Source organism: Myotis brandtii, unplaced genomic scaffold (genome assembly GCF_000412655.1).
Source record: "Myotis brandtii unplaced genomic scaffold, ASM41265v1 scaffold399, whole genome shotgun sequence".
NCBI lineage: Eukaryota > Metazoa > Chordata > Mammalia > Chiroptera > Vespertilionidae > Myotis > Myotis brandtii.
The window spans coordinates 3341063-3364917 of record NW_005365325.1 but is presented as its reverse complement, the minus strand read 5'-3'; the positions used below and the strand labels follow the sequence as shown (position 1 = coordinate 3364917).

General features: G+C 40.7%; 1 protein-coding gene across 1 annotated transcript; it reads right to left on the bottom strand.

Annotated features, from left to right (window-relative positions):
* Nucleotides 1-6012: 6012 nt before the first annotated feature.
* BDNF (brain-derived neurotrophic factor) lies at nt 6013-18808 on the bottom strand. The gene is given in 3 exon segments (XM_014545223.1): nt 6013-7288; nt 18588-18691; nt 18694-18808. Coding segments are annotated over 3 exon segments (984 nt in total). The 3' UTR covers nt 6013-6523.
* Nucleotides 18809-23855: the final 5047 nt, after the last annotated feature.

The window sequence follows — 23855 nt, the reverse complement described above, 5'->3', positions numbered from 1 at the left end:
TCTAATTTTGGGGGCTGTCCTATCTTGCTATTCTCTAGAGTACATGGCAGGCTGGTTGTCTCTGGCCCTTAGTCCAATGACTCTCAAACTTGAGTGGGCGTCACCATCCACCTGGAGGGCTTGTTTAAAAACACAGGCTGCTGGGCCCCAACCCCCGAGCTTCTGACTCAACAAGTCTGGGGGCCTGAGAATATGGATGTCTAACAAGTGCCTGGAGATGCTGGGAGGCCCACTGCAGGAGTCCAGTGAGAGAGCATGGGTGCTGCTCCCTCCAGGTAAACACTGCTCGGTATCTTCTGAAGAAGGACACTGTTGTTTAGAGGGTTTCTGGTTTGCTTCGTGTCTGTTTCCTCCCCCCTCCCCCATATACATTAAATCCCGGTTCAGAAACTTTTTTTTTTTAAATATTAGGGCTCAATGGAGAATGTAGTTGACTAAATTTGAATGTGTATTGCAGTACTTGATACGGATTTTTCCACAATGTGAGCACTTAAAGCTAGACAAAAATATTTCCCCTGGGTTCAGCCATTCTACACAGACCTGCTCCTGGGTTCTAAGGAACCGTTTGGAGAGAACAGTCCCAAAGTGCAGTGTGCTGCAGGAGCATCCTCGGGAGGGCCTCCACGTGCAGAGCACACACCTCCACCTCAGTCTCTCAATGCTTACAGGCTTACAACATGCCCTGTCATTAACGACAGTGTTTTGTGGGGGGTATTTTGGGACAGAGGAACTTATTTTTCCTTAGGAAAAGTACTTTTGCTTTTCCAGATGTAAAAAATTAGCAACCAACACTTAAATATATAATGAATACAAAAGTCCTGTTTAGCGTGTGGGAGGGCGGGGAGGGGTGGGGTTGGGGAAGGGGAGTAGATTTAATTAATTGGAAGACCAGCTTTTACAATTCCATGCTACCTACATTAGCAAGCATACAGGATTGGTACTCAGACAAGCAAATACCAGGTCGGGGATGTCCTGATCTAGTGTTTTATACCTAGTAAATCATTAAAGGGCTCAGGTAAAGGCCTATGGAAATCCTACAGAGTGTCACATAAATGGTTCTTTTTTTCTTTTTAATGAGGAATATAATGTGTAAAATCACAATATTTTTGTTACTATTTAAACATATTCCTCAGGCATCTATTCACATATCAAAAAACAAGGAGGCTGTCTTAAAATGGTGGCTAGAATTGAGGAAACAGATGGAGGTACTTGGGATAGATACTTGAAACAGATGGGCAGGTGGCTCATTCATTCGGTGGATGGACATAAACACCGGCTGCTTCGGAGTGGCTGCACCTACTTCAGTCACTGAGCTGGCTCTTAGGTGGGGACTCACAGAAACAACCACCAGTGAGCTTAATGTAGACAAGAGTCAGATTCCCTACCCTCCCTCCCCCTAAGCCAGTGGTCGGCAAACTGGCCCCTTGAGTGTGGCTCTTCCACAAAATACCACGTGCGGGTGCGCACGTACAGGGTGATTGAAACTTCGTGGCCCATGCCACGGGGCCAAAGAGCCGCATGTGGCTCTCGAGCCGCGGTTTGCCGACCACTGCCCTAAACTAGCCAATCAACCAACAGCCTTTAAAGCAAGTTAAAAAAAACCCACCCCACAGCTTAAAAAAGAAAAAGCCCAGATTCCATCACTCATTTTGCTGGTCAACATTTTGAAGTTTGATCAAATCCATAGATGATGACTCTTTCTAGGCTAAATACTCTACCTACATTTATGTAGACATATTGTTTCTTATCCCAATTATTAACACTCTTTACTTAACAATGGATTGTCAAAATGCAGCCATTTCCACTGACTTACAGAATAGGCTTGATGTGAGAATATGGAGGAAAACGTACGTCTTGCTTTGGGCATAAGCCATGGCACTGCCAGTGTACTGGCTGAACTGAGACCAGGTCTGAAGCCTTTGGTTGCCAGGCCTATGGTGTTTGACATTTTACCCAGAGTCTAGTAACCACCAAATGAATAAGGGATAATTCCACACTGATCTATTCTAAAATTTAGTTCCCATTCCCACTCAGGACTGTGATAGTAGTCATAGAGTTAGTACAGATAATAAAAAGAAAACTCCATAGACACCGCTAATGACCACAGAGGCTTACTAAGAAACAATAGGTCAAAGCAATGCTCTGGGTTATTTCCAGGCATCTTAATGATTAAACAGGTTTAACTGCTTGTACCAGGGAATAGAATACAAATTGGCTACTCCCACTAACTTTAAGTTGGTTGATTTAGTAGATGCCTCTATTTTTTGTTTCTTTCTTTGACCTCATCTTTTAATGAAAACTTCATAATGTTTACCAAATTCCTTTCACTTCAAGTAATTCACATTTTATTGTCATTTATTTTTTTACCCTTTCAACAATGTTTTAGTCTTCCTTGACAATGAAAATTGTTTAAGCCTGAAGTTTACTAGAGTTCTAATTCCACAGCCGGGTTCAGGCTTTGGTTGGCAGTGGAGGATTGCTCTGAGAGTTTAGAGTACTTTGCAAATTTACTGGTCAGATTAGGATTGAGTAATTCATCTCATTCGATCCGCTCCTCCATCTACACAACACAAGTCAATGTTTGTTATGACTTTCTTGATCCTTATTTATAAGACAATACAAGAGGAAACCATGTGTGTGTGTTTGAAATAGAAATGATACATTGCGCAGATATAGTTCACCACGTTCTGGGATGGGTTGACTGTTCAAATGGAGAGTCGGAAGAGTAGGAACAGATGCTTTTTTTCCTTAATGGCTCTTTCTCTCATTTAAAATCCTTCCATTTATTTCCCTAAGATTTAGTGATAACTTTAAACACTTTAACTAAATTACCCAGCGGCTTGGCAGCCATCACAGAGGCAAATCTTTTTAGAAATCCTAGCAATCTGTTAGATTGTGGGTACAATGACATAAAATCTGTGTGGCTCCATGTACAAAAATTAAATCAGTGCAACGGATACAAACACATAATGCAAATGGCACCGTCTCCAAACCGAGGGTACATGACCCGCCTCTAAATATTGAATTTTATTTTTTTCCCCCAGTCATTGACTTTCTAAATTTGGGCCAATTTATTCTCATTATCCCTAAGTAAACCTACTTTGATTTTTTTTAACAGTTATTTTATAATCAAATAGAGCCAGCCAGCCCTGGATCCTGATGTTGCTAGGATACATAGTTGGTACTTGATGAAAGTATATCACTTCAAAGGGGAAGGTTTTCAAGTGTCCTAGAAAATGACACTCCCGCCTTCCACTGTGGAAGACAGGCCCAATCCTCGAGCTTCTTGGAAGCTCAGGCTGCAGGATTGGCCTCCCATGCTTTGAAGTAAGCATCCTCTCTGGAGGGCTTGTGCAACTGCTAAAACCAGTCAGGTTGGTCTTAAAGCAAGGAACACACGTATTTATAATAAAACACGTTTTCATGTTTGTTTTATAGTGAAGAGAAAAAACCCAGAACCCCCAGATTTTATGTACTTTGAAAATATATTTAAAAACATTAAAAATTCTATATTTAAAACATATATTATATGTTAATTAGTACACTTAAATAGAACTTGTATTTACAATAGGCTTCTGATGCCGTTAAGTTTTAATGCCAATTTTTTTCAATAACATAATTATATAAATATACTAAAATACAATAAATATTTTTTGTTTGTTTTACATGGTGAATAATATCTTTACCATAGAGAGAACAAGGCCACAGACATTTACTTACATTTTCAATGGGAATCACCATAAAAAAGCAACAGGCCCGCTGCCATGCATGAAACACTTCTGCCACAAAGAGACCACAGCAAGACTTTAAAACAAAACAAAACGGAACAGAACAAAAATGAACAGCAACAGAGAACGATCTTAACAAAATAAATCTTAGGTCAACGGAAACCACCAAGCGTGACTGTGATGTAATTTATTGGGTAAGAGAGAGCCACTGACCACACAATTGCTGAATGTCTCTTATTCGACCACTCAGCAGACCTGCCCTTTGAGCTCTTGGAGATTGTGATGGGGACTCTTTTCTTTTTCTTTTTTGTGTTTTGTTTTTTTAAAATAATTTCATCCCTCAAAACGGAGCTGCAAAAAGTTAACATACAGCGGATAACCCACATATTCATTACATGTTCAAAATAATTACAAAGACAGTATTTTCAAACAGTACAAAACAAACCTATGCTATAGAAATGCTTCCTTCAATGACAGGTATTCAGATGGTACTGTAAAAGATAGGCTCATTCTAAATGAAAGACTGAACAAAGTGAAATTATTTGCTGATAGTATCTTCATTCCCTGGGTCATGGTGGACGTCCCCTTTAGCTTATCCGTCACCTTACTACGAGACAGCAATGTCTTGAGGTTTTTTGATACTCAAGAACACTGGTTCAGGACACTGTCAGATTTGGACAGTGGGCTGAAAGGGACAATAGGCTTAGCCCTAACTTTCACTGGAGTCCATTTTTGCCTGGACCACCATTCCAGGCTCCCAACTTGACTTCTCCTAACCCAAGATGGCAGAGGTGAGGCAGGGACTCTCTCCGTGAACAGACAGGATGGGCAGGAAGTGGCTGTGGCCTTCACTGGGGAGCAAAACTCTGCCAGTTCTGTCCTGGCCTCTTCCATTGAACAAGGCACCTTCGAGTGTTTGGTGTCCTAGCTGTGCAGATACCTTCCCAAAGCCTTGTCTCTGGACAAGATTTTCTATTGGTAGCCTTGATCATTCAACCTGAGTTTTTGGGGTCTTTTCCTGTTCCCTTCCCCCTTCCCCAAAGTTCTCAAACGACAAAACCCTGGTTTCCTCAAGTCTAATTTAAAAGCTGTCAGTGCTCAGGTAGCTAACGCGTTGTATCTCATAGCGTAGGTCTCATCATCACAATGTCGCACTTGGTTCTGAGCCTGCTCCAGGCTAAGCCAGCTTCATGCAATTATCCAGGGGTGGAGGGCCTTAAGTCGGCTTGAGCATGGTCCTCCAGAGAGAACCTCTTAGCACAGTTAGGTAATGTAGGCACTTAAAGCGGGAGGTCCAAAGCAACTTAACATGTGTCATTCCAGAGCCACCTCTGAAGGGTCCTTCAGAGGCCTCCCTTTTGGAATGTCTCAAGTACCATTCCCCACCCCCACCTAGACCTCAGGATGGCCACTCAGAAATTCCTCCTGCGCCGCCCGAAAATACGTCAGCTCCACACAGCCACCATATGGCCAATGTTCAGTCTCATTTCACTGGCCGTGTGGGCACCTGTTCTGATCTAGGTGTCTCTGGGTCCATACAGAACTCCACCTTTTGCTCGCAAGACATTTTTAAGCCTTACCATGATTTTTCTTTTAAGCCTTACAATGATTTACCCAAATTGTTTACCTCTTATTTTAAAAAAAACCTTTGTCTTTGTTTTGTTCTTTTTCTCATCTAAAGAAGAAAGAAAGAAAGAAAGAAAGAAAGAAAGAAAGAAAGAAAGAAAGAAAGAAAGAAAGAAAGAGAAAGGAAGAAAGAAAGGAAGAAAGAAAGGAAGAAAGTCACTATTCTCCATGCTTATAAGTGCCACAATGTGACATTTGTTCAAACATTCACAGCAGTGGTAAACTATTTCAGAGCACGGAACTGATTTTTCTTCCTTAAGAGAAAACAAGAAGGGACCAAAGAGGGAGTGGGGGGGAGAGAATGTGCTCTAAGTTAATGTAGGTCTTTGCAACAAAACAAGCTTTCCCTGTGACCAAGGCCCAAAGGGTGAGTGAGAGCCTAGGAGGTGCACTGTGGGAACTGGAGTGAGCACTTCGTTCAGTTGCCTTAATTTTTATTCACTTTCTAGTCATCTGATTGATTTTGCAAACATCTCTACAACATAAAAATGAGTCTTTTATCAACCAGAATATATATTGAAGGGGTTCTTTTCCCATCCCTACTCCCTGTGGGAACTTAAAAACAAAAACAAAAACTAACAAACAAAAAAAACACAAAACAAACAAAAATAGACCCCTCCCATTCCCCATCCCCTAAGCCAGTAAAGCGATGACAACAGCACCTTGACATTGTTTTAATTCCAATGCTATCAGAATTTTAAAAGCAGTAAAACAGAGTACTAACAAGAATGAAGATACTTACTGTCTAAAATGTAAACGGAATGTTTTGGTTCAAATTTTTGTTGTCGGTTTTTGTTTTGTTTGTGTTTTTTTTGTCTGTTTTCTGAAAGAGGACAGTTTATTATCAATTCACAATTAAAGCAGCATGCAATTTATTATTATCTTTTTAAAACTTTTTACGTTTTTCAATTCTTGGCAACGGCAACAAACCACAACATGATCGAGGAATGTAATGCAGACTTTGAAAAGTTGTGCGCAAAATGACTGTTTCCCTTCTGGTCATGGGTATGTCCAATAAATAGATTGTAGAACCACTGTACTGTATAAACTTCATTTATACATGCAGTTCATAAAATTATTTTTTTTCTTAACTGAATAATTTACCCTGTTATGTATATATACAAATAGATAATTTTTTGTCTCAATATAATCTATACAACATAAAGCCACTATCTTCCCCTTTTAATGGTCAGTGTACATACACAGGAAGTGTCTATCCTTATGAATCGCCAGCCAATTCGCTTTTTGCTATCCATGGTGAGGGCCCGCACGTACGACTGGGTAGTTCGGCACTGGGAGTTCCAATGCCTCTTGTCTATGCCCCTGCAGCCCTCCTTTGTGTAACCCATGGGATTGCACTTGGTCTCGTAGAAGTACTGCTTCAGCTGGCCTTTCGAGACAGGGACTTTTTCCAGGACCGTGACCGTCCCGCCCGACATGTCCACTGCAGTCTTTTTATCCGCGGCCGTGACCCACTCGCTAATGCTGTCGCACACGCTCAGCTCCCCGCGGCGGGCCGGGTCGGAGTGGCGCCGGACCCTCATGGACATGTTTGCAGCATCCAGGTAATTTTTGTATTCCTCGAGCAGAAAGAGAAGAGGCGGCTCCAAAGGCACTTGACTACTGAGCATCACCCTGGACGTGTACAAGTCCGCGTCCTTATTGTTTTCTTCCTGGGGCCGGGCTTTCGGGTCCTCATCCAGCAGCTCTTCGATCACGTGCTCGAAAGTGTCAGCCAAAGACGTCAGGCCTCTGGAACCTGCCTTGGGCCCATTCACGCTGTCCAGAGTCCCATGGGTCCGCACACCTGGGTAGGCCAAGCTGCCTTGTCCTCGGACGTTCGCTTCTTTCATGGGGGCAGCCTTCATGCAACCGAAGTATGAAATAACCATAGTAAGGAAAAGGATGGTCATCACTCTTCTCACCTGGTGGAACTGTGGGGAGAAAGCAGAAACAGGGCATGAAAGTGGTTAGGGCTTTCTTTGGCAGAGGGATACGATGCAGCCCATCTGATTGTCATTCCAGGCCATTCTGCAGGGGCAAGGTTTGGTTTTTTTTTATGGATCGGTGATAAACTCCAGCTGCACCAGACACAAGTTAATGTCAGGAGTGTGCTGTACGTGGTTTAATATAAACCAGAGGCGTGCAGTGTTTTCTCTGAGGTTTAGCATCTAACCCCGAGATTTGGTGGCGTCCAAGCAAGTGGAAAAGATTGTGGCTTCACGTTTTCCACCTTCCTCCTCTCACTTTAGAAGCTCTGGGAGTTAAATTTTTAATGATCTCTGCTCAGGCTGTCACAAGGAACACAACATCAGAAATGTTACTAAGCAACAACTGTAAGTGTAATAGTACTTTTTTCCCCCCAAGTTAGCAACAGGGTCCTCTTGCAGGAGTGTGTGGCCTGGGGGGGTCTGAGTGGGCCTTTGTTGCTATGTGATAACTAGGCATGAATAGCACAATAAAACAGAAGTCAGGGAGTTATAAGGGGGCTTTTCATTGACGTTTTTTCTCCCATAATAATCTATTACAGCAAAGAAGACCCAGCATCCTGTTTTACAAATAAGGAGACCAAAGGCCACAGAGGACTTGTCTCATGTCATGAAGAAAGATTACAGTAGAATGAGGGCCCCCAACCCCAGCTCCAGGGTTTTCCTACTGCACCTGGGTGGTCAGAACTGAAAATGTTTTGCTTATTTCCAAACAGAAATCATTTTCTACACATTGATTTTAATGATGTGTCTATGCCTAAGGCTGATATCATGAAAACAGTGTCTGCTTAAGAGAAAACTGGAAAAGTCAGGATCAAAAAGGCACTGAAGTCCATTCAAATGACTCCCATAGGCAGCTCCACATTTATTTCCAGAACTCTTGGAGCCCCTCACCCCTGGGTTTCTCAGGCTTATATACGGAACCCATCTAAGAGAGTGCAGCTTCTCTTTTGTTGGAAATGGGGTCCTCTGTGTGTGTGTGTGTGTGTGTGTGTGTGCGCGCATGCTCGCTGCATCTGCGCACCCTGAGTTTATCATACCTTTAAAAAGCTGAGTGGCATTTTGCACGTTTTTGGAATAGGCAGCCAGTGCTTCTTTCTGTGCTTTTGAAGTTTCCTGGGAAGTCCCTTAACAGCACACCACAAAATTAATCTCTTCCTGTTTGCCAGAGGGTTGCTATCCTCTAAATTTGGCTCTACTTCTACACGCATGCTCTGGGAGGCCAATTAGAATGGATGAACAAGCAAAATGAAACATACCTACAGACCAACCCAAGGTGACCGTCAGATGGTGAAGGACTTCAGAGCCACTTACCTGAAGCATCGGGTCCCTCAGCAGTAAGAGAAGCCCAGACACTAACTTTATCCCTGCGTTCAGTTCTGGAGCATGGACTTACAAGAGGACACACATGTGCCAATCAGTAGGAAAAGGGATCATTTTCCTGTCCATGAAGTGTTACTGACTGGAAAGGCAACCTGCCTCGTTCAATATGTCACACTGCAGAGACGGCTGAAAACTCTGGCCTTGAGAAACAAATGCTTCCGTTTTCCACTTTTACAAGAGATCACATTTGCTACCACCAACAGACTTTATTATCATCCCCAAACACCAACCAACTCCTTTGTAGATTCATTCTCCCTTCGCACGAAGAGCAGGCCTGCTCAGCACTGCTTGCAGCGCACAATGGTCTGAGGTTAGGAAGGGTGCACTGGTTTGAGTAAAACACAGATGTCCATTCTGCTAATACCTGGACTTTTGTGAATGTTCTGGATTCTGTACCATCAAAGAAATGGATCCTCCAAGGAGGTTTCTATTCCTGGCAGGCGGTACTTACACCATTGAATGAAAATCCTTCCTCCTAATGTTCCCAGTCCAAATGAAAATAACCCAAGGGACACCTCTAATGTAGGTCGGTGAAAGGATGCAAATTTAGAATATACTCCAGCCATCTCTAGCACACTGGTAGAGATTTGCAGTGATCAGCTCTCTTTTAATATTATATTTCATTAAATCTAAGATATTATCATTGTAAAATATACCATTTTATGTACCACTAAGAAATTAAAAATGCAGCCAATAAAACTGCTGTTTATCACTTAGAACTACTATTGTATATTTACTCAAAAGAGTTATTTTACACTTATTTGGATAGATTTATCATATGTAATTTTTTTATGTATGTAATAAAATTAAGCAAAATAAATTGGCTCAGGCAATGGCAATTATATTGTGACTGCTGCATAGCCAACAAGAACAATAAAATGACATCAGCTGTAAGACACAATCCAAATTCAGAGATGCTAAAGAAAAAGTGCATCTTAGAGCAAACGAAGCAGAGTTTCTTTTTTTTTTAAATCTTTATTGTTGGAAGTATTACATATGTTCTTCTTCCCCTCTCCCCCATTGGCCCCTTCTAGCCCTCCCCACCCCCTAGGCCTTCACCACCCTATTGTCTATGTCCCTTTATGCATTTTTTATGCATACAAGTTCTTTGGCTGATCTCTTCCCACCCACCTACCCATCTCTGCCTTCCCTCTGAGATTCCTCAGTCTGTTCCATGCTTCCATGTCTCAGGATCTATTTTGTTCATCAGTTTATTTTGTTCATTAGATTCCACATATGAGTGATATCATGTGATACTTGTCTTTCTCTGTCTGGCTTATTTCACTTAGCATAATACTCTCCAGGTCCCTCCATGCTGTCTCAAAGGGTAAGAGATCATTCTTTTTTACTTGTGCATAGTATTCCAGGGTATAAAGTACCACAGCTTTTTTATCCACTCATCTACAGATGGGCACTTGGGCTGTTTCCAGATCTTAGCTATTGTAAATTGCACTGCTATGAACATAGGGGTGCACACATTCTTTCTGATTGACGTTTTGGGTTTCGTAGGATATATTCCTAGAAGTGGAAGCACTGGGTCAAATGGCAGTTCCATATTTAATTTTTTGAGGAAACTCCATTCTGTTTTCCATAATGGCTGTACCAGTCTGCATTCCCACCAGCAGTGTACTAGGGTTCCCTTTTCTCCACATCCTCACCAGAACTTGTTGTCTGTTGATTTGTTGATGGTAGCCATTCTGCAGAGTAACTTTAATAAGTATTTATTAAGTGTCCACACTAACTGCTTAAATTGCCCAAAGAACTGAGGCATCTTAACTACAGATTTGAAAACTTGTTTTATTACCACTAACATAGTAACAAGTCTTTTCTTAAGGTTATTTTTGATAATGAATCTTTTAATGATACCCTTTTTATACCAGCCTTAAAGAAGTTTATCCTGCCTTTCATTGGTCTCATTTACCTTTGTATTTTTTTTTAGTTGAAAAAATGGTTAGTTCTTTATATATCATTTTCTCATCAGTTCCAGAAGCAAATATCAGAGGGACAAATAGCGTCTGAATAAATATTAGTTGGCTTTCATCCTGAAGCCTAACACAGGCATCCCTCAAAGCAGAACATCTGCATAGATTTAGTAATTAATCACCTGGTGAAAAAGTCCATCCCCAGGCCCCCATGAGTGACACTTCTTCAATGCTAACTGCCTACTCACAAGCCTTGAGGTCAGGTGTACCTGACAACAAACCCACACTTTTTGTCAGAACAATGTAACTTCCTAACTTTTCTGTTTCTGACAATAGTTTCTAGATACTTTGGACCACCGAGCCACAGGCTGGAAATCTTGAAATCATGTTTGACAATACATTTCTTGTACAGCCTTCAAATCTGGTCATTGGAGAAGTCCTGCTCATTTTCCCTTTAAAACACTTCTCCTGTCCACCCCTCTCTCTCCAGCCCACAGCCACCTTCTTGGCTCAGCCCTCACCATCTCATTGTGTGACTGCAATGTTCCTCTGATGTACTCGACATCCTTTCTATTCCATTCAACTCTAATAACCACTGCCTGAATAACCATGCTCATCTTATCATTCTCTTACACAAAAACTTACAATCGTTTTTCTTTTCCCCTCTACCAGATCAAATCTAGTCTCTTTTATCTGGTATTCAAAATTGGCCTCACCCTACTTAGCTAACTTTATATATCACTAATTGTTTCATCTCTGCTGTTCTGATCAGGCCAAAGTCCTGGGAGCCCCATACACATTATTGCCTGTAAGTGACTTGTTCCATTCTCTTGGCAAACTCCTTTCTCTCTGTGTGACTAAATCCTGCTTATCCTTCATGACCCAGTTCAGATATTAAATCATGTATGCGCACCTTCTCTAATTACTCCTACACACACTCTCCTCCTGCTCCTTTAAAATTCCACATTACATCTCATTCAGCACTTCATTCCCTACTCATTTGTTCATTGTGAATGTATTTGCCAATGACGGTCAGTCTTTAGTTGAATGATAAGTTCTCCGAGGGAATGGATCATGTCTGATCTCCCATCAGCTTAACACAGAATAATGTAATAGTGTCCAGTAAAAACGTACTGATGAGCTCATTAAACCACGAGAAAAGACAGTTCTGACATCATTTCATGATATCCTTTGGAAGGCATCAGTGAACTCACTGAAATCATTAGATCAAGCATAGGCTGTGCTAAACCCAAATTATAAGCTCTAAGAAATTTGATGGATTATCACCCATGAGCAATCGCTAGAGTTTCTCTAATAGGGTAAAACCTTACTTGAATAATTAAGCAAATAACACTACAGCATACTAACTGTCCCTACTACTTCCTGTGTAGCAGTGTTTCTGACATCAATAGCAGACTTGGACAGTACTCAGGAATAATCATAATAGTAAAATGGGGAATTTTCAGTCTTTTAACTTCCTTTTTTAAAACTGACCTCTTCAATAATTTCATATACTGCATTAAAAATGATAAAAGTTTAAGAGCTTCTAAGATAATTTTTATGTATTAGCCATTCAGATGAGTCTTTATTACATAAAAGGCAAAGAGACTGCACAATATTGCTAAGGAGAGCATGAGTTTACATATCTGTTTATAAATAATAAATTCATTGGTGCCGTGTAATTCTGCTTCAACATTTACAGCAATGCACAATCACAATCAAGTCAACCAAATTTCTAAAATGCTAGGAAGGTCTTTTTTAGACCAACTCTCAAAAATTAAATATGGTATATAGGGCTAAAAAGGAAATCCATACAGAAGGAATAAAGGTTAGTTTTAAATATGACTCATAAGTCTTAAACATTCAACTAGATGACTACCCATGACGGCATGCTCTCCTGCTATACGAATACCTTGTATTTGTCTAAAAGACTAGAGAACATTCGAAGTATCATCTAACTTGGTTCTTACAAGGAGAGTGGTCAGGTATTGTTGTCTCTATTATGCAGATGAGGCAATTATGGTTCAGAAAGGTTAAGTAACTGTCAGGTATCACAAAGCTAATAGGTCATCTGTCTTCTTGCCCAAGCTTTTACCATCAAGACATGCTGGCAGTTTTGGAATATTCAACTGCAGGGAATACAGAGAAGCTATGCTACAAAGAGTGGTCAAAGAACGAGTTTATACAATATAGACACAGTTGTCTGCAGATGCGTGTATCCTGGGGCCCAACTTTCTAAAGGCAGCACCATGTAGACACTACTTTGTAGTAGTGGATTACACATAACCTCTAAGACCCTTCAACTTTAAGGCTTGATTACTTCAGTGACTGAAATTTTAGAGCATGCAATTTTCCTCTAAAAGAAAGTTTTGCAAAAAATTTGACATGTTAGAACCAAGTTCCTATGGCAAAAGCTAAGAAGGAAAACCAAACAATAATTCGGCATACAGGGGAAAAATGCAAAGCTTTGTTCCCAGTCCCTTTGAGTTTTGTCAATGAGCATGTAATCAAACACAGTCTAAAGATATGGATGCTCATCTTAGTCCTATAAGCAATAAGGATAATGGTAATGTTGAAGAAATTATCAATTTAATTCCTTACACACATAATGCAAACCTATCAAAATACCACCTTAATTAAATCTTGCAAATCAATATAATCTTTAATTTTTTTGTCCAGCTTAACTATGTGCCTATAGTCACCTTACTTTTATTTGTTCATTCATTAGACACGGAATCTAATTTTCAAGTCTTACAGTCTAGGGAGGAGTTAGGACATATATGTAATTAACTAAAATATAAAGGTAGAAGCGACCCAGGACAAATATAGATAAAATTCTATAAAGAGAGAGAGGTTACTTCCTGTTAGAGAATGAAGACTGCTTTGTGAAGAAGACTGCAAGGGATGGAAAGGATTTAAGCACATCCAGAAAAGACGCCAGTGGATGGACTGCAGCTTGGTTAAAAGCATGAAGGTTGATAAGCATGCAGTCCATTTCCGGAGAGAAGAGTTCTGGATAGAAATAGTGAGAGATAAGAGTGAATGATTGTCAGATTTTGGAAGACTCTGAGGATGATGTTAAAGAGTTTGGCCCCTGCCTTACAGGTACAAAAGAACTGCTGAGAGTTTCTGAGCAGAATGCTTCAGGAAGCCCAGTTCCTCACCATGTGTAGGAGGACCCAAAAGAATGATAGACTGGAAGAGGTGAATTAATTTATTGGTTTTATTTCTAGTGGCTACTGAACTTTAAAAAGAAATATTAAATAGTTACTTAAGTGTGGGGGTGGGGTTAAGGGTCTAGATAGATTTTAAACTTCATTCATTCATTCATTTTTAGGCTGAAGTGAGTTACAAAAAGAAACATGGTTAGAGAGAGAAGTGGGCTAAGTGGTAATCATGAGTACTGTTTGGCTTGGCCAAAAAGACAGCATGTTGGAATGTGAAAGGAAGGCGGGAATATAAACTTTCATTCCAATTATAATTACACTGAACTTTGATTCCACTGCTCAGCACTTTTAATTCAAAGATCTCCAAACACTTTGCAAATATTAAGTAATTAAGAGTCATAGGACCCTGGAGGTATAGGTAACTATAATTATCCCTGTTTCGTACCGGAGGAAAAAAGGACCAGAGTTTTTAATCAACTCCTCTACTCGCTGTGGTTCCCCTGATAGAACAAGGTCAGGACCTCAGATTCCAAAGGAAAACTAGGCCTTCAGCTACAGGCACTAGTTTCTTCCATCCCTCTAAGTTATTTTCCCATTAGGTATACATTATTTAGCTAAGAAGCCTAAAAAACAGAAACAAACAAAACAAAACAAAACAAAAAAACACTTCACACTCCTCAAAGAAAATAATTGGTAGTTGAAATCCATAACCAAAATGGTGGGGGGGAGGGCGAGGAAGGAAGGAGCTGATGATCATTATAGATGCTCACCTACTTACCTGAATGACCAGCCAATTGAAACCAATAAATATTTTAGTAAATGATGTCTGATAATACAGCTGTTCCAAAGCTTTGAAGGAAGTGCCTTTAAAAATGTAGTTTTTAACCATAATGTTATGTCCATGGTATCCAATTACACTTCCTACAAAACAGTCCTGCAGACCAGAGTACTTGCTGATTCCCTGGTACACTCACAGTGTGGACACTTGCAGACATTTCTTAGCCTCACCAAGAGTGCCAGAGACACTGCTGGTTCTCAGTTCATACCCAGAGTGATACATACATGTAACTACCATGAAAAAAAAGTATATTTCCCTGAATCATTAATTTGATAGATAAAGTTCCATTCATCTTTAATAGAAAGCATTTTACCTCTAGTCCTCTATTAACCCCCTGTATTCCCTGCCCCATACCTGAAAGAGTGAGGATTTTTCTATTGGTTAGAGATCTACCTTACCCAAAAGTTAAACTAAACCATATTCTCTATTAGCATAGAAATTGGGTAAAGTGAACTGTAATGATGGAATGAATTCTGGAATAAGGGATAGTAAATGCCTGGAACAAGGGCCAGGTTAGGGCAGAGAACACCCCACCTGGCATTCCAGTCCCAGGCACAGCTGTCACCATCCAAAGATCTCTAAGTGCTTCCTCCATCACTACTTCCTTGGGAAACCTACTGTCCCACTGTAACTAAAGAATAATCCCTGAAAGCTAGAGCCACCCAGAGCTGGCAGTCCTATCCATGTTCTCACCATCTTCTCCTCTTCCTCAGGGTAAACACTGCCCAAACAGAGCACTGCTCTAGTCCATGATAAGGAAGTCTTAGCATCGAGCATATATACAAATCACTTGCATATCAAATGAGTAGGCTGTCTAAAAATGTTGTTTAAAATATATTTTAGAACCACTATTTTGTAGGTTATAAGAACCAAATGGCAGTCAGCATTCAATAAAAAAGTGTGCCCTCTTTAATTACGATTCTCTGTTTTCTTTAGAATTTCAGGTGGGATTTATTATAATGAACTAAAGTAAAGTTCAGATTAAACAATGTTCTAACTACCAAATTGCCAAAAACAATGGGTTACTTATCAAATTCCCATACATGGTAGACTGTAATTTTAATTTAGAAGATACCACCTACCTGGTTCCATAAGTGTCAGTGAGATTTAGAAAAATTATCAAGTATACATCACGTTTAATGATAGGGGTGGATGTCTACAGCTACTGTGAAACCACAGGGGAAATTTCCATAAAAGAACAATGACTCTGGAAGTAGTGAGTAGGGAGCTACAGACATCATTGTTGCACAGGCATTTTAATTGCATTGAATCATACAGACTTTCAAATTTTAGAAAAATTCCGAGTAAGAGTTTATTTTATGCAACCTAAAGTCTCAAACTTCAGGTAATTTTTGAGTGTTGCATTTATAAATTAATGCAATTCAAATTTGTGACTAAAAATAATATGACAAAAAGAGAAATTTATGGGGCTTGAAATAAGTTTTAGGAAATGTACATATGGACAAACTTCCTGCATGAATATTAAACAAACCCTGCTTCTCAAAGTGTGGTCCATGGGCCAGCAGCGTCACCACAGAGTTTATGAGAAACGCAGAATCTTAGCTTCCCTTCTTCCACCCCACCTATCCCATCCACTAAATCAGAATCTGCATTTTGACAAGATTCATATATTCAAATTGATTCAGATACTATTAAAGTTGAGAAGCACTGGACTAAATGATAAAGAGAAAGGAAATGAAAGAGTTAAAGTCAACCGTAAGTACTGTGGTACATTCTGAGTATACCACAGGCTTATCTGTCATCTTTCCTCCTTGGTTCAACTTGTTTTATTGGAACATTTATTATGTAGAAAAAACATTTTTGCTTTTGTAATGGTACTAAGTAAAATGAGGGCTCCCTTTATGTCAACTGGCTTTTCCACTATGGTATTTATATCATAAAGTACAAGATACCTATAAACGTAATTGGATGAATGAGAATTTATAGAATACTAACTAATCTAAATCTGGCCTTCCACTTAATCACTAATTTTTATCTCAATGCTATAAGGCAAGCGCAAGCATAACTGGCTTCCCTGATCAATTACACAGCCTAACATCACTCACTCAATAAGAATCACACTAGAAACTACACGCCAGCTACAGCAGGTGGTACATTTCCAGGCACATACATTGTAGCCCAATGTATCTGAACCTTATAAGTTCTCTCTGTTCTGAAATGGGAAGACAGGGGCAGGCAGAACTGACTCATCCATTCAATGGAGATTCTTTTAGTTCTAGACTTGTCCTAAAACAGAGAAACTTCATCTCATACCAAGTACCAAGAAATTTTTTTAAAAAGAAAGAAAAAAGAAAACTCACAAAATAAAACAACAGCAACAGCAATAAAACCTTAAAAAACATTAGTGTAAATATCTAGCATCAAAATCCCCTCTCCAACCCTAACCAGTCTCTACAGGCAACCCAATTTCTCAGTTGGGTTCCAACATTTGGGCTCAAAACTAAAGTACCCAAAATGGTAAAAAGAAAAAAAAAGCTAAATTTCCAAAGAAAGATATAAACGTTTTTGAGTTGAACACTGTATGAGGGAGTTATGGGCGTAGTTCCATAAACAGAACTGGAAACTGGTCCAGTAGGCTTTTCACAAAGGACTGCAAAGACAAGCCAGTTTCCAAGCACCAAGAAGTCACCAAGCTCACCAGTACAGATGCAAATGACTCCTACTGGGAACCCTCGCAGTGTTGCTGTTAAATCATTTGCAAGTGGGCAGGGCTGCGATGACACAGAACACTTTTCCCAGGCAGTACCCCAAGTATTATTGGGTTCCACCTCAAGTCCTACATAGTACAGATGCCAACACAGATAAGGGGGTGTCCCCTCCAAATTACAAACAAGGCGCACCTATACCGCCAAGAGGTGTTGCGAAAGCAGAGCAGAGCACTGTCTTCAAAGTTCCTGGACCCAGGAATAAGCATGCTCTGTACCTAAAAAAAATATGCAAGGGTGACCCAATTGCATTCCTTGTCCCTCAGGGGAGAACATGCAGTAACTCTTTGAGACCAGAGGATAAAGGGGATCCCCTTGAAGAAAAGAAGATTGCCACAATGTGGAGACTGGGAACGTGCCAGAATGATCTCAATTAAAGAAATAACACAAAACAAAGAAAGTTAAGACTAGTCTGTCCCATTCCAATCTCGTTTTCAGAATTGGCGACTTTATAGCAACAGGTTGCTTTTAGGGTGTTGCTGGACATCCTGAGTTCCTGCCATGAGATGCAATGGGAACTGTGACAGCTGTGAGCCAACACCCACTAGACACCATCACCACACAAACACACCCTTAATGGACCCCAGAGCTGTGGGAAAGGCATGCCCTTCTCAGTTTTTCCACAGATGGTGCTCCTGAAATGTTCCATAGCTGTGGTTAATTAGTTACCTGAGCAATTCCCATTATAGAAAGAATATCTGTACATAATTAGAGGTAGGTTCAAACTGGAAGGTCCCAACTGGAAGGCTTTAGCATCATTAATTCAGCAGGGCTAATGCGAGAATGGGATGGATAATGCTCATTGATGAAGAGATCTCTCTAGATTTGAGCCCCCCTCTGAGGGACATAGAAAATTACATTTTAAAAAAGCAAAAGAGCCCTAGCTGGTTTGGCTTAGTGGATAGAGCATCAGCCTGTGGACTGAAGGGTCCCAGGTTCGAGTCCAGTCAAGGGCACATGACCAGGTTGTGGGCTCAATCCCCAGTGGGGAGTGTGTAGGAGGCAGCCAATCAATGTTTCTCTCTCCTTCTTCCTTCCTCTCTGAAATTATATATCAAAAGATAGGTGAAAATAGGTGGAGGAAGAAACGGGAAAGATAAGTTGCTTCTAGAGACAAAAGAATAGCATTCCTTTTAAAAACGACTATCAAGAAATCCTAGGGGAAAGGTAAAATTAGCGAGAGAAGGCTATCAGCTCTCTGTTGCTCACCTTGATGAGACCATTTTCAGGAATCAGTTCGTTAAATTCCACTGAAGTGCAAAGGCACATAGCACAGCCCTTCTTCTGGGATGCACAGTCATAGCATACAGAGAGTGTGGGTAGATGCCAGAACATGTGTGGACACGCAACTCTTTCTGTAGAAACTCAATGTTCTGAGCATTAACGAGGATTAACCTGCACACATAGAGAAAACTGGTGGTTCCACACATCCAGTTGTCTTTCGGGTTATTTTTGCATCCAACTCTATAATTTCTTTTAATTGCTTACTGTAAAGCACAGGGAAGTGATCGTTGTTTGTAGCTTAATGCAGGAGCAAAAATAATTGACTATGTCCCCCTGCTCACTGCCCTACCCCAGCCCCCAACTCTTCTGAGTGTCCTGTTCATCTGAATAGCGCAAGTAAGCCAGTTTTCAGGCCCTGTGCATAATGAGCCATGTGGACCCTATTTAAGAAACTGGCCATGCTCCAGAGCTACTATAAAATACAAGGAAAATATTAACATCTCAGATGACAAAAGATCCATATGGCTGGTCAGAAAATATCCACATCACTTAAGCCAATAGCATGCACCTATATGGGAACATTCAATTCTGTGGTTCCACGAGTATCAGGGCCTTGAGAATATTTGTTTGCCTCCATCCTTTTTCACTGAGCATTGATTCCTACAGAAAATATGCAAACCCGAAACAGCAATATATTTAGTCTAAGCAATGGAGCGAGGGCTGTGTTTCTACATAGTACTTATAAATAAGTTCAGTATCGGTGGTGGTGGTGGTGGTGGTGGTGGTGGTGGTGGTGGTGGTGGTATGTATGGAGGGGATTTTGGAAGATGCTCTGGGAAGCTGGATGTGTTAAAAAGGGTTAAAAATAATAGCTGACATGTATTAGCTATGAGGTAAATAATCTAATTAGCCACAGTTCATGGGGATGGCTGAGGCTCAGAGAGGTTCAGTAAATTGCCTGAGCCCATACCCCCAGCATGTGGTGGAAATGGAATTTGATTTAGGCCTGGCTTCCATGCCCCTTTCCACATGGGGTCAGATGTGGATGTGGTGGCTTATATTCTGAGGGAGGTCTACTTGGCAGAGATATCCTGCAGACCTAGTGCATGAATTATTTGTTTAAGCAAAGCCCCATATGATCATTCCTGATAAGCAGTTTGTTTATACACTATTTTCACAGGAGTCAAACATAACCCTAATGTTTCTTCTTTACTCCCCTCTTCCCACTATTAAATTATTCCTTCAAGGGACTGACCATGCATGCATACTTCATAGGGCATAGTGTCAAATCTATGCATGAAGGTAATTTGTTTGAAATGCCAGAACATTTCCTCCCAAGAAGATCTCTTTGGGTGCTGAGACAGAACCACATGCTATTCATACCAAAAACCACAACTGACAAATACTCTGGTATCAACTCCGCATGAGTCGGAATGATTGCAATCAAGATCCAAGTGACATAAAATCTTTATTTTGTACCCTAACCTAATCCCCTAAAAGTCTGGAGGCCTGTTACCTTAGGCCACCCACTCCATTTGACCTATAATTATTATTATTTAAGAATAGAGCTGAGGCCTATCTGGTGTGGCTCAGTGGTTGAGCATCAACCCATGCACCAAGAGGTCACCAGTTTGATTCCCATTCAGGGCATATGCCCAGGTTGTGGGCTTGATCTCCAGTAGGGGGTGTGCAGGAGGTAGCCGATGTTCCTATCTCTCTCCTTCTTTCTTTCCCTCTCTCTAAAATAAATAAAAAAGAAAGAAAAGAAAGAATAGAGCTGAAGGTCTGAGATGTGAGTAAAAGAAATGTATGGCAAGACAATCTCACATTTATTCTGAAGGAGTAGTTCAGACAGCTAGTTAGGACCACTAAGGCAGAACAGATGGACCAGTGTGGATAGAGAGCCAATCCTCACAGACTGTGCCAACAAGAGCAACCAAGGTGAAACAGCCAAAGGAACAAGGGCCATGGAGTGGAGACCTCACGCGGACTCTCTGCCACCAAACTGGTTTCCAGAGGCCCTTGGCAGAAACAGCAGAGGCAAAATGGACCCCACAGCCAGACTGAATTGATGGGAAACATATACCTGGGCTGTCATCTTGAATATTTGTGGCGGGTTAGATGAAGATGGCACAGAAGACAGAACACCTTGCTTCTGCCCATAGTCGGCCCTTGGGAGAGAGCAGACTTCTAAAAAAGCAGCTGCCAGGAGCTTAAGAATAAAACTGGAAATGCCTGTTGGGAAAGCCTTCCCAGGTGTTAACAAAAGACAAGGTCTGCGTGTCAGTGGTGTGTCAGCTCGCTCCTGGCAGTCCACCCTTATGCCCGGGAATTATTTCTGGTGTAGGCCAGATACTGTCATCAGTGCAACTCCCCAAGTGCAACTTGTCCTCATGGCAGAAGAGGAGTGGCTTTCCCCTTTAAAGTGGCCCCACCAACAATCCTGTGAAAAAGACATTCAGTTTGGATCACAGAATCATTCTGCCAGGCTCCATTTAGCACACTTTCCTAGGCGGTGAACCTAAGGGGAATTTTTTTCTAAACAGAGTGCCCTGTCCTCTGAGAAAAATAAGGTTGAAAATCAATCTTTTGCATGAGAATGGTAAGGAGTTATGGGAGGACGACCTGGAATATATGTTTTTCAAAATGTAGAGATGTTATTTAGGTATGAATCCTGTTTTTATAGGATGCCCTATTTGTACAGTGTAGGAAACTGTACGGCAACTTTAAGGGACAAGTCCAGCAATATTACGTCATAGTTCAATGTTGACGTTGTACCTGGTAGTTTTCATTTCTCCTATAGAGCATGAATTGCTTCATTATAAATCACGGGGAAAGTACAAAATCATTTTTTAAAAGAGCACCCCCTGGGGTATGAAAGTTCCAAGCTTAACGGGACTTCCTCAGTGATTTGGGCTATCTCTCTTGACCCCAGTCCCCAGAACTAATGTGAACAGCTGGAAAACAAGCATTGAAAGTCTGGTACGCAGGGCACTGTGGTGGTACAATTCCCTTTTCTGTTCCAACAAACATTGCGGGCTCCTCGGATCTAGCATTACTGGTTAGATGAATAATGAATGCGTGCTCAACTTTCCACCGCAGGAAATTCTGCAAGTGGCAACGTGGGTCCATTCCATGTGTGTCACCAGAGCTGGCCACCACGAGGCATTATTTCCATTGGGACTAAAGTCCACACCAGCTCCTGGAACTCTGCAGTGTGCCCACTGCAAACCAGGCAAGGTCAGACACTAAGTCGTCACTTAGGCATCTGCCTCCCATTTCTCACCTTTCAGATTGATATGCACTCTTTGGTGAGGCTGTGGAGAAACAGGCATTCTCATGCGCTAATGGTGGGAGCACAAACCGTTCAAGCCCTTTGCAGGATAGTTAGGCAACATCTATCAAAGTTATAAATAAATTTTCCTGCTGACCCAGCAATTCAACTTCTGAGAATAAATAAATGTACACATAGAGGAAGGTGCACATATACCTAAGTGAGATATATATATATATATATATATATATATATATATATATATATATATATATATATATATATATATATATATATATATATATATATATATATATATATATATATATATATATATATATATATATATATATATATATATATATATATATATATATATATGTAGTTAATTGCAACAAGACATATAATAGCAAAAAAATTAGAAACAGCCCAATTTCCAGCTACAGGAAAGCAGATAAACTATAGTACATACTTATAGTAGAATACATGTAACTATAAAGCAAGTTAGCTCCCCATATGCTAAAATGAAATACTCTGTGAAACATCTTGGTAAGTGATGAAAAGCAAGGTGCAGAACAATGTATGCAAGATATACTACCTTTTGTTTAAAAGTGGGGGGAAATAACAATATGTCTCTATATTTACTTTTATTTCCATAACACACACAGGATTCACATGACACTAATACAAATGATCACATATAGATGGTATATGTTGGGTGGGGAAATCGGTGGGCAAGACGCAGGTGGGGCAAGACTTCTTAATGTAGACTTTTTACTACTAGTTCGATTTTTGGATCATGTAAATAAATGAACTTCTAAAAATTAAATTAAAAATAACAAAATTTTTTTAAAAAGTACTTTTGGTCCCAAAGACTGTCCCACACAGTTCTGACACAACAGACAAGAGTTACACCAGTTCCTTTGTTGTCCTGGTGGTGGCTATAAGTCAAGGAGTCTGGTGGGTGCCATACCAATTTCTGGGACATTCCCGTAGAGAAAAAGGTACAAGATAGGGCAGTTGGGTATAGAGGACACTCCCTGGAGTTGGAGGCTGAAGACCCAAGCTCTGGTCCTGCATTTCCCACTTGCTATTAAGTTGACACTCTGAAATGGCTGATAATTGGCCATTTTTAACCAACAAATTGGGCCAATGTATAGGGGCTCCTTTATGGGTGAAATAACCCAAGGATGGCTGCCTCAGCTCTGTGATGAGGATAAGAGTTCTTGCCCTGCCTGACTCACAGCATCTTGCCCAGGCTCATGGACCCATGAAAATGGGCTCTGTAAGTGTAAAGAGCAACGCTACCAGCAACTTTTGTGGAACACACCTCCAGTCAGAGGGGTGACCTGGCCAAACCCAGAGGGGAATGAGACTCATTCCCAAAAGTGTCTGAGACACTGAGATGGTGGGAAGGATAAAAACTTCCAAAAGATGGAATCTAAACATAATCAGAAAACAAGGGCATGCTGACAAAGAAAGACTTGAAGAAGAAGACCTGAAGAGGAAGAGGTGCTGTTTAATAACTCCCTATGTGGTCATCTGCAATTGAACATACTGCAAATTCTGGAAGCTTAACAGGAAAATTGGGGAGACATAGATAGGAGCAAAGTTTATGACTACAGACTTGAATACAAATGCAAGATCCATGTCAAATTAATGATCCAAAAGAATGGCCCTTATTCCTTGTAATCAATATAGTTGTTGGAGGACATGTGCCTGTACATACAGGTAAGCCTCCAACTTTCCTTCAAAATCAGATGCAAACTTCACACACTTCTGAAAATGCTCCCTAGAGGACCTGTCACCCCACATTTGGAAATTGAATGAAAAAAAAACACTCTTTGAAAAGGCAAAAACACACACCCAACTTCTCATCTTCATATGCAGTCATCTGGAAAGCAGATTTCCCATTAAATGGCTGGTCGAAGCCGCACTGCGATGTTAAACCCATCATGAAAATCCCAGGGTGGCCTTCC